This window comes from Gracilinanus agilis, chromosome 2, assembly GCF_016433145.1.
Source record: "Gracilinanus agilis isolate LMUSP501 chromosome 2, AgileGrace, whole genome shotgun sequence".
NCBI classification, from domain to species: domain Eukaryota; kingdom Metazoa; phylum Chordata; class Mammalia; order Didelphimorphia; family Didelphidae; genus Gracilinanus; species Gracilinanus agilis.
Window position 1 is genome coordinate 444,475,830 of NC_058131.1, and position 12,136 is coordinate 444,487,965.

The 12,136-nt window shown below is 36.5% G+C and overlaps 1 protein-coding gene across 1 annotated transcript in view; it reads right to left on the reverse strand.

Annotated features, from left to right (window-relative positions):
* Window positions 1-7,508: 7,508 nt before the first annotated feature.
* The window catches only part of FERMT2 (FERM domain containing kindlin 2), a 138,163-nt gene continuing 133,535 nt past the window's right edge, over window positions 7,509-12,136 (reverse strand). The window contains 2 exon segments of the mRNA XM_044659948.1: window positions 7,509-8,786; window positions 10,234-10,375. Of these exon segments, the coding sequence (XP_044515883.1) occupies window positions 8,613-8,786; window positions 10,234-10,375 (316 nt within the window). The 3' untranslated portion in view covers window positions 7,509-8,612.

The following is a 12,136-nucleotide window of genomic DNA, read 5'->3' on the forward strand; positions in this document are numbered from 1 at the left end:
TCCCCTTAGAACTGCTTTGGCTGCATCCCATAAGTTTGGGTAAGATGTCTCATCATTGTCATTGTCTTCAATGAAATTATTGTTTCTATGATTTGTTCTTTCCCTAAATTATTTTGGAGAATCATATTATTTAATTTCCAATTAGTTTTTGGTTTGCCTCTCCATGTATTCTTACTAATAACTATTTTTATTGCATTATGATCTGAGAGGGTTACATTTATTATTTCTGCTTTTTTGCATTTGTTTGCCATGTTTCTGTGCCCTATTATGTGGTCTATCTTTGTGAATGTTCCATGTGCTGCTAAAAAGAAGGTGTATTCTTTTTTGTCTCTATTTTTCTCCAAATATCTATTAACTCAAATTTTTCTAGGGTTTCATTCACATCTCTTATCTCTTTCTTATTTATTTTTTGGTTTGACTTATCTAGATCTGATAGGGGAAGGTTCAAGTCCTCTACTAGTATGGTTTTGCTATCTATTTCCTTCTTGAGCTCCACTAGCTTCTCTTTTAAAAATTTGGAAGCTATTCCGTTTGGTGCATACATATTGAGTACTGATATTTCTTCATTGTTTATACTGCCTTTTATTAGGATGTAGTAACCTTCCCTATCTCTTTTAACCTTATCTATTTTTACTTTGGCTCTGTCAGAGATCATGATAGCCACCCCTGCCTTCTTTTTCTCATTTGAAGCCCAAAAGATTTTGCTCCATCCTCTCATTTTCATTCTATGTCTGTCTCTCTAATATGTGTTTCTTATAAACAACATATGGTTGGGTTTTGGTTTCTAATCCACTCTGCTATTTGCTTCCGTTTTATGGGTGAGTTCATCTCATTCACATTCAGAGTTATAATTATCAACTCTGCATTCCCAGACATTTTGATTCTCTCTCCTAGTCCTGTCCTTTCTTCTTTCACTGTTTCCTTCTATACCAGTGTTTTGTTTTTAATCAGTTCCTATAATCCCCTCCCTTGTTGTACTTCCCTTTCTCCTCCCTCCCTTCTTATTCCCCTCTTATTGTTCTTTAAAGCCACGTAGTGCTCCCCCACACCCCAAGCCCTCTCCCTCCCTAGTATTGCTTCCCTCCCAATAGGTAACCCTTTGTTACCCTTCCACTTCTCTATAGGGCGTGAATCAATTTTCTGACCCTATGGATCTGACTGTTCTTCTCTAAGTTGATTTCAATGCACTTAAGTATTGAATATTCCCTCTCTCTAACCTCTTTACCCTTACAGTATATTGTTATTTTTCCCTGTTGATCCCATGTGCTTCTTTATGGAATATAAATTTATTCCTTTTTGTTTGCTTTCCATTTTTTCTTATTGTTATCTTCTTCCTCCCCCCCCCAGTTTTTTTTATATTTATACATACATACATACATATATATATTTATATATCTCTTGACATTTCATCCTATACAGTTTGTTCCTGTTCCCTCTATGTAAACTTCTTCTAGTTTCCCTGTTGGTAATAATAATTTTTAATATTTGCCAATACCTTCTTTTCTTCTTGGGATATAAATTGATTGAACTTCTTGTATCCCTTAAAGAATTTTTTTCTCTCCTACCCCCATTACCTTATGTTGATTCTCATGAGTTCTGGGTTTGGGCAGCAAACTCTCTGTTTAAGTCCAGTTTTTTCTTGATGAATGTTTGGAAGTCCTCAATTTTATTGAATGACCATACTTTCCCCTGCAATAATATAGCTAGTCTTGCTGGATAGTTGATTCTTGGTTGTAGACCCAGTTCTCTTGCTTTCCTGAATATTGTTTTTCATGCCTTCTGGTCCTTCAATGTAGATGCCGCCAGATCCTGTGTTATCCTAACTGTGGTTCCCTGATATCTGAATGACTTCTTTTTGGCAGCTTATAATATTTTTTCCTTGATCTGGTAATTTTTGAATTTGGCTATAATATTCCTGGAAGTTGTCAGTTGTGGATTAAATGTAGGAGGTGATCTGTGGATCCTCTCCATTTCCACTTTTCCCTCTTGTTCAAGAATTTCTGGGCAATTTTCTCTGATAATTTCTTGTAAAATGCTATCTAAACTTTTTCTTTTATCATGATGTTCTGGTAAACCAATAATTCTTAAGTCATCTCTTCTAGCTCTGTTCTCTAGATCTTTGGTTGAATCAATGAGGTGCTTCATATTCTCAAATTTTTCATTTTTTTCAGATAATTTTCATATTTTTTCAGATAAAGAAATCAAAACTATCAATAAGCGCATGAGAAAGTGTTCTAATCTCTAATAATTAAAGAAATGCAACTCAAAACAACTCTGAGGTACCACCTCACATATTGGCTAAAATGAAAGGAGTGTGGGTAAGTTCTCATTACCCGTCCAATCCATCCTACTCCTTCCCTTTATTTTTTTTTTCAAGTACCACCTCACACCTAGCAGATTGGCTAAAATGATAGCAGGGGAGAGTAATGAATGTTGGAGGGGATGTGGCAAAATTGGGATACCAATGCACTGCTGGTGGAGTTGTGAACTGATCCAACCATTCTGGATGGCAATTTGGAACTATGCTCCAAGGGCTATAAAAGAATGCCTGCCCTTTGATTCAGCCATAACCATTGCTGGGTTTGTACCCCAAAGAGATCATAAATAAACAGACTTGTATGAAAATATTTATAGCTGTGCTTTTTGTGGTGGCAAAGAACTGGAAAGCAAGGGTATGCCCTTCAATTGGGGAATGGCTGAACAAATTGTGGTATATGTTGGTGATGGAATACTATTGTGCTCAAAGGAATAATAAACTGGAGGAATTCCATGTGAACTGGAAAGACCTCCAGGAATTGATGCAGAGTGAAAGGAGCAGAGCCAGAAGAACATTGTACACAGAGACTGATATACTGTGATAAAATTTAATGTAATGGACATCTGTACTACCAGCAATGCAATGACCCAAGACAATTCTGAGGGATTTATGGAAAGGAACACACATTCAGAGGAAGAACTACAGGAGTAGAAGCACAGAAGGAAAACAACTGCTTGGACATTTGGGTTGAGGTGGACATGATTGGGGATGTAGACCTGAAAGACCACACCCATGTAATTATCAATAATGTGTAAATAAGTCTTGACTGACCACACATATTAAAACCAGTGCAAATGCAAATTAGCTACAGCGGAGGGGGACAGGGAGTTGAGGGGGTGAAGGAGAAAGTAAAAACATGACTTATGTAACCATGGAAAATTTTTCTAAAACTAAAAAATTATAAAAAAAAACACAAGAAAGTATAAGAATAGATGGGACTTACCTAAAAATAATAAACAGTGCATAACTAAAACCATCAGCAAGTTTCATCTGCAATGGGGATAAGTTAGAAGCCCTCCCAATAAGATCAGGAGTGCAGCAAGGATGCATATAACATGGTACTAGAAATACTAGCATTAGCAATTAGAGAAGAAAAAGAAATCGAAGGGCTTAAAATAGGCAATGAGGAGACTAAAGTATCACTCTTTGCAGATGATATGATGGTATACTTAAGAAATACTAGAAAATCAACTAAAAAGCTAGTGGAAATAATCAACAACTTTAGCAAAGTTGCAGGATGCAAAATAAACCCACATAAATCATCAGCATTTCTATATATTTCCAACACAACTCAGCAGCAAGAGTTAGAAAGAGAAATTCCATTTAAAATCACCCTAGACAATATAAAATATTTAGGACTCTATTTGCCAAGACAAACTACAGAAATTATATCAATACAACTACAAAACACTTTCCACACAATTAAAACTAGATTTAAATAATTAGAAAAAACATTAATTGCTCATGGGGTAGGATGAGCTAAAATAATAAAAATGAAAATCCTACCCAAATTAATTTACTTGTTCAGCATCATACATATCAAGCTACCAAGAAACTTTTTTATTGAATTAAAAAAAAATTATAACAAAGTTCATTTGAAAGAACAAATGATCAAGAATATCAAGGGAAATAATGGAAAAAAATTTGAAGGAGGGGGACCAAGCAGTACCAGATCTTAAACTGTACTATAAAGCAGTGGTCATCAAAACAATATGATACTGGCTAAGAGACAGAAAAGAGGATCAGGGGAATAGACTTGAGGTAAATGACCTCAGCAAGACAGTGTACAATAAACCCAAAGATCCCAGCTTTTGGGAAAAGAACCCAATGTTGGACAAAAACTGCTGGAAAAATTGGAAAAGAATATGGGAGAGATTAGGTTTAGATCAACATCTTACACCCCATACCAAGATAAATTCAGAATGGGTGACTGACTTAAATATAAAGAAGGAAACTATAAGTAAATTAAGTAACATAGAATAGCATACCTGTCAGATCTATGGGAAAGGAAAGAATTTAAGACCAAACAAGAAATACAGAATATTATAAAATGTAAAATGAATAATTTTGATTACATTATATTAAAAAGTTTTGTACAAATGAAACCAATGCAATAATAATTAGAAGGGAAGCAACAAATTGTGGGGAAACCTTTATAACAAAAACCTCTGACAAAGGTCTAGGTACTCAAATTTATAAGGAACTAAATCAATTTTACAAAAAAATCAAACCATTCCCCAATTGATAAATAGGCAAAGGACATAAATAGGCAATTTTCGCATAAAGAAATCTAAACTATCAATAAACACATGAAAAGATTTTCTAAATCTCTTATAATTAGCAAAATGCAAATCAAAACAACTCTGAGGTACCATTTCACATCTAGCAGATTGTTGGAGAGGATGTGGCAAATTGGGACACTAATGTATTGCTGGTGGAGTTGTGAATTGATCCAATCATTCTGGAAGTCAATCTAGAATTATGCCCAAAGGGCTTTAAATGACTGCCTGTCCTTTGATCCAGGCATACCTCTACTAGGTTTGTACCCCCAAAGAGTACAAATAAGGAAAAATATGTGTACAAAAATATAGTGGCACTCTTTGTGGTGGCAAAAAAAAATTGTAAAATGAGGATTAGGGAATGGCTGAACAAATTGTGGTATCTGATTGGATTGGAATATTATTGTGCTAAAAGGAATAATGAACTGGAGGAATTCCATGTGAACTGGAATTACCTCCAGGAATTGATGCAGAGCACAAGGAACAGAACCAGGAGAAGATTGTTCACAAAGTCACATTGTGGCCCAATCAAATGTAATGGACTTCTTTTCTAGCAGCAATGCAATGACCCAGGACAATTCTGATGGACTTATGAGAAAGAATGCTATTTACATCCAGAGAAAGAACTGTGGGAGTAGAAAAACAGAAGAAAAACATTTCCTTGATCACAAAGTTAAATGATCACTCTGTTGCAAATATTAATAATATGAAAATCAACAATACATGTAAAAGCCAGTGGAACTGTTCATTGGGTACAGGAGGCAGGAGGAAGGAGGAGAGGGAAAGAATATAAATCATGTAACCATGGAAAAATATTCTAAATTAATTTTAAAAAATAAGACTATAAGATATCTGGCTTTTTAAGCTCTCTATAGCCTGACCACAGAACATCCAGCTTTATCTCCCACTACTTTTTATGAAACCTAACTCCTATCAAATGGAAACCATTTGCTCTTCCCAAAATGAGCATTTCTACATACATGCCTTTGCTTGATCCCCATTCTGCTTGGAATTTATTCTCCCTAATATCTTTACTTATTGAAATTCTTCCTATTATGTGGGATGAAACTCTAATTCTCAGAGTAATATTTGGCTTGTAACTCTTAATTTTCAAGACCTATGAGTATTACTATTCCTTAGACTAAAATTGCCCCCCCCCAATAAAATTTTGTTTTCCTGACCTATTTTCAAAAAACCTTGAGAAGAGTTTATCTGTAGCCTGAGAAATTTACCAACTCTAGGCTGAAGGAGGAAAGAATGGGGAAGTGTCTTTACTGTCCTAGGCTGGAAATCTCAAGATAAGTCATGATGGGGGTCTTTAGGGGTATGTAATGTTGAAAATCACACGCTCATGATTTGAAATGTCACAGCCTCGCCTCACCCCACCCTATATGATTGGGCAGAGGGAAGGAGGAGAATCTTATAAAGGTCCCTGCTTACACAGAGAGGGCATTTTTGCCCTGAACAACCACACACTATTTTTTGGGATCAAGCTTGTATAACAACTCCACTGTGTTGCAGAAGGAATAGGTTAGGGTTAGAGTGAATTCTAGGATTAGTAGAAAGAAGGGAATTTTGAGATAAGCCCTGGGAGAGGTTCTGGAAAGAGAAAGGAATTGTGGGAGTCTGAACTGAAAATAACTGACTTCACTTCTTTTTTGGATCTACATTAAGCAAGGAGGAGGTTTTGACTTGAAGGAGGGTTTTGCTCTTAGAGATTTTCCCTGGAGAGTCAAGATTTCATGGAGAAATATTTGACTTCTGGGTAGAGAATTTATTTGGAAGAAACCATTTTCCCTGAGTCCAAAGATCAGCTGCCAGTGGTCCATCTGCCAGAATTCCTCTTGGGCTAAGGTAATCCAAAGATTTTTCATCTGGTTGGGTTACTTAGTGCAGCCAAACCCAGGCTATTCCCTTTCTTTTAGTAATCACTAGTGGGAAGATTAGGATAGAGTCAGATAGTGTTGGAGGGGTTTCTTAGGTAGAACAGGGACCACAGAAGAAACAGAAGGCTCTCCTTACTCATGAGACTTAGAAGTTGGGTAGAGTAAGTTTGAAGAGTGCTAGGGTCCTACCTACCAGTTTCCTTTATTCCCCTTTTAAAATAAACTTTTTTCTTGAGCCAAGGGTTTTTGTGTCCTCAGGAGTTCCTAGGTGGGTTGTAGCATATAACATCCCTCTAGGACAGTTCCACATTATAGTGCCATCTTAGATCATCCCTGACTGAAGTATTCTTTCCCTCATTTTGCATACTTCTAACATGTTTCACACTGTTGACATAGTTTTTTGCACACTATTATCTCTCCTAAGAGAGAAAACATGAAATTACCCTTGAGTCTGAAAAATCCATGTTCAAATTCAACTTCTGACACATCTAAGGGTGTAAGCTGCAGAACATTATGTAACTTCTTTTAATCCTTCATTAGTCATGCCCACCCCAAAAAAAATTTTAACTGTGTTAACTCAGTGCATACAAACCATCCCCTTAAATGATGTTTTAGAATTTTACCATGGATCCTAATGAAGCTCCCCTTCTTATAATTATGGAAATCACTTTTTAAACATCAGGATACTCACACCTGTGTGACAAGTATTTTCAATCCTTTGCAAGTTCTTTCAGTATCCTGGAACCTCATTTGTCAAATGATTTTAATTTATTGAAGGTAGAATCTCTTTTAAGAAGACCATATCTGAATCTTTTTGAAATTTGATCTCATAGAGTCATTTTATTATAGATATTAACCTTATTAGATGCTTTTATTAGCTAACTATGATAATCAAGGCAAGACAACATTCTTTGAAAAGTGCTGAAAACTTTTTACATGTAACAGGGTTTGAAAAAATAAAATTAGAAACAAAAAAATGAAAAAGTAAAAAAATTCAGTTTTGATAAATATAACAGAAAAGAAACATTAAATGAAAGATTTTGCTTTTATTTAAAATAAAATGCAAATATTAAATGAAAGATTTCACTTTTATTCAAAACGAAATGCATTTATACAGTTTTTAAACAAGAGGATGTTGAACAATACTGGTGGTTCACTTCTCCTCAGCTCCTTTCTGGCTTACATGGGTTAGAAATTCTCTAACAAGTACCAATGCAAACTACAAGAGCACAACAGGCTAGAAAATGCCAAGTTCTGACATTAGCATGAAGGACATTGTGGCATAATCATATTAGTTATAACGAAGTCATACTTAATTTAGCAGAGATAAAAAACTGCATTGTATTATTAGTTTCTATGAAATAGATACTTTTAAAAAAGCATATAGTTAACGGTGATACTTTAAATCTAAGCCATTTTCCCTAGTTGATCAGTGAGACTAGTTTTAAAAAACTGTACAATTTTATAAAATTTGCGTTTGTACATTAGTTACACAAAATGCATACTTCATAGACCTTTACTTCATATTGTAATGTAAATTGCATATTTTAAGCAGATAGTGAATATGCTGGTGAATACTGAAATGATTTCATACAATATGGTATAAGAACAAAAACATAAACACAAGAGAATGGGAAAGGTTAAGAGATAAAATAGGTGTAACAGAGTTAACATTATCATCCTTCAATTTCAAACATTTCTTCAAAAATTTCAGGGCATTTATGTAGCAACAAAATAGTCTAAAACAACGCTACTTTTTAACATGAGGTCAAATTTACATATATAATAAAATACATGCGTTAAATATGATAAATAGTCTTCATATAATTTTAAGCCCGGACAGCATTGTAGTAAATGTTTTGCATTTCTTACAACATGGCTAGCTTAAATCAATCAAATTTAATTCCTGATATGCTCATCACCTTGAGTTTTTTGTCCATATATATCACAACTGCAGACTAACAGATATGTCTTTTAGTGAATGTATTAACTTCAGATAAGGTAAAAAACTTTTTCATGATAAGATGATATATTCCAAGCGTATTTTATTAAGCAGCATATTTCAAATAACAGCTTTTAAAGTTAAATATTGATAATAAGTATGCGGTTTCATTATACAATATATTTAACTCACACCCAACCACTTGTAAGTTTGTAGAACATCTCTTCATCTAAACTTTCATTTTGGTCTTTGGCACGTGTAGAGAGGAATATGTACCCTCCAATGAACTCATGAACTACTTTACAATCCACCTCAGTACAAATGAAAGATAATCGCACTTCATCAGCAAATTCTACTGTCACCTAGAACAAAAATTAAAAATGGCTTAAAAATGCTTTGTGGTATTAAAATAAAGCTATTCAGTAATATATTTTTCCATTAATTCTAGCAGTTTCTCGGTTTATTTTCCATAATGAAACACTAGAAAGCTTTATTCTACTGAGGTCAAGCAAATTTATATTAAATATTTACAAAATTATTGGCATTCAAAATAACTACCATTTTCAGTAAATAAATCATGCCTCTTTCTGTTTATTCTTTTTCTGTTCTGGAAAAAAATGAATGCATTAAACTTTCCCAAGTCTCTTGAAGACTTGGGAGAAAACCTATTTCCTATGGTTTCTGTGACATGTTTTAGAGATTTAACCTTTATGTCTCAGAAACTTTACTAGTCTAGAAATGACAAGTATAGAATGGCATTGCTAAAGATTCAGAATATGTCATACCAGGATACTCTGATTTCTATGACCAGACCGAAACAAACCTTTGAAATTGTGTTTTTATGTAACTTTAATATAACTCTAAAATATACAATTATGGATTTATGAATTCTGCCCATTTTTAAATATGAATCCCAATGTTAAATGACACAAAGTACAGTGGTGATGATGGTAACTATTAAAATGAATAAGAAGAGGAAATGAACCTGAAACCTGATGTTACTGCTGTAATAATTCCCAAGTGAGGAAACTCCCTTTACCAACATATCAGCTTCTCTTCAACTTATATTTTTACAGTCAAACTCAAATAGAGTAAAAAGGAGACAACTAATCTCTACATAAGGATCCCTGTAGGCTGTATGCTGACAATTTAAAAATCATCTAGGTTTATGTATGTTTTATTGTATTTATTTATTTTGTTATTTTGTTAAATATTTCCCAATTATGGTTTTTTTTTTTAATTTTAATTTTTTTTAAACCCTTACCTTCCGTCTTGGAGTCAATACTGTGTATTGGCTCCAAGGCAGAAGAGTGGTAAGCGTAGGTAATGGGGGGCAAGTGACTTGCCCAGGGTCACACGACTGGGAAGTATCTGAGGCCAGATTTGAACCTAGGACCTCCCTTCTCTAGGCCTGGCTCTCAATCCACCCAGCTGTCCCCTCCCAATTATGTTTTAATATGGTTTGGGCTATACTCAGGCCTCATAAGGCCTGTGAGCCACATGCTTTATACCTCTGGCCTAGACTATAAAGAGATTAAGTGGCTTGCACAGGGTCACACAGCTAGAACTTGAACCCAAGGCTTTCTGCATTCAAAGCATCTGTATTCTGCATTTGCTTGACACTAGAGTAAGTTTTGAGCAAATATCACAGTTTTTCCTTTATAGTAAAAAAAGAACTGAAGTTTCTATACTTAAGGATGTTACAGTAATAGTGATAAGTTCTTAACAGAGCTTTATACTTTACTTTCATGAGAGTTACACAGACTAAAAAAAATTAAAGTAAGGATGTAGACAATAGAATTTACTTACCATTTTAATTTCCCAGTTTACATTCCACTGTTTCATGTTGCTGAATCGCCATGTCTTAATTGCATCTCCATTACTGGCATCCATCCTAATAAGTCTATTATAGGCAATGCCAATCAGCTCTTCTTTCTTGCCCCCTTGAAACCTATAAGATTTATTTGTGTGTGTTTTAAAAATTTGTACCCCAGGGACTTCATTTCCCCAGCATTCTTTACTCTTCCCGGGGTTCCCTTTTCTTGCATCCCTGTGTTGTGTCTGTGCATGGGTTTCTATAGTGTGGCAGGCTGCTTGGGCTCTGCCTTTTTTGTCCTTTGCTCACTCAGCTGAAGGAAACCCTATTTTTACCCATATGTATTTGGTGACTGAAAGGGACTTCAGAACCTTTGGGTAAGTAGAGAAACCGGGTTTTTCTTTTCTCCTGCTGAAAGTTGCGCCAACCCCCCCCCAAAAAAACTCTCTTTGGAGTTTCCTGGGCCCACCACCAAAAATAAATACATAAATAAAATAAAAAGAAGCTGGGAAGCCACATCTCTCCACACACACAGGGCTCAAGCAGCTCCCTTCCCGCTCCTGTCTCCTGCCCTGTGCTCTCACTGCCTTAAAAAGGGGCTCCAGACTCCGACAGCCTGCAGCTTTCTGCATGCTTCCTCCCATCTAGCCCAGGGCTCCCAGTTGGGCCACAGGAGGTGCCATCAAGGGAGCTGCCGCCCCAGACACAGTCCCAAACCCAGCCTCAGGCTCCTGCTGCTCCACGCCGACAAGCTGCACCAGCCTCCCCAGAGATCCTACACAGAGGTTAATTAATTAATTAATCCTTTCCCCCAATCCCTAGCTCTGTGGCTTTCGTGCTTTCCCAGCGAGAGCTGCTGCTCTCTTGCAGTCAGCTATTTTCCTGGCCCCCTAGTTGAGTGTCCATTACTATTGCCTCTGTTTCTGGCTCTGAACAACCCTGCCCCATGTGGGACCACAGCAAAGCCTCCGCTCTCCCTACCCTTGTCATTTAAACCTCCAGCTTCCTCCTCCACCTGCTGTCCAAACCTGTCCCTAGGCTGGGGGGAAGGGGAGGAGACATAGCACACACGGGAGACCCCCTGTGCCAAACTCTGCACCCTAAAATTCTTGCCTCCAAGTAAACTGTTTTGTGTTTTTTTGTTTTGCCATTCAGCTAAAACTGAGGGGACAGGATGCACAAACTATGCTTGCAACTTTAAAAGAAAGCTTTTTATCCCCAACTGTTTTTATACAATTGGAAAACCTTAGGGGTTCAGACTGGCTCTTTCTCTTGATATTCCAGAGAGATTTTCTTTCAATGGCCTCAACATTAAACAACAAAAGGCTAGCCTGCTTCAAATGCAGACCCAAATGGATGATTTAAAAAAATCTTTTCCTAGTCTCCAGATGCAAAAGGAAGATCCCTCCCCACCTATACCTCAGATGGAATTTCTTCTCTCTCATCTTGAACAGCTCCTGGCCACCCTCCCCTCCCCTGTCCTTTCTCCCAGCACTCTGCCCTCTCCTGTCCCTTGTCTCAGTCCCCAAACCTGCCCATCCCCAGACCAACCCTGCCCTCTTACTTCACCAGCTCCTGCCCCTACCACTACCCTTATTTACTCTGTATCAACACAGACATCCAGCCAAAAGACAAGAACTGCAACCAATTCAGTTAAAGGCCTTTTTCCCTTAAGGGAAATGCCCACTTTAAACAGGGATGGGGAAGTGTTGACCTTAAGGCACCACATACCTTTTACTCTCCAAGATAGTAAGAGATTCAAACAAAATGTCCCTTGTTTTGAGGATGAACATATCATGGTCAGTAAAACCCTGGACAATATATTTCATACATATGATCCTGCATACCAAGATGCACAAAACTTGTTCCAAGCTTTTTTTGACAGAAAGGGAGAAA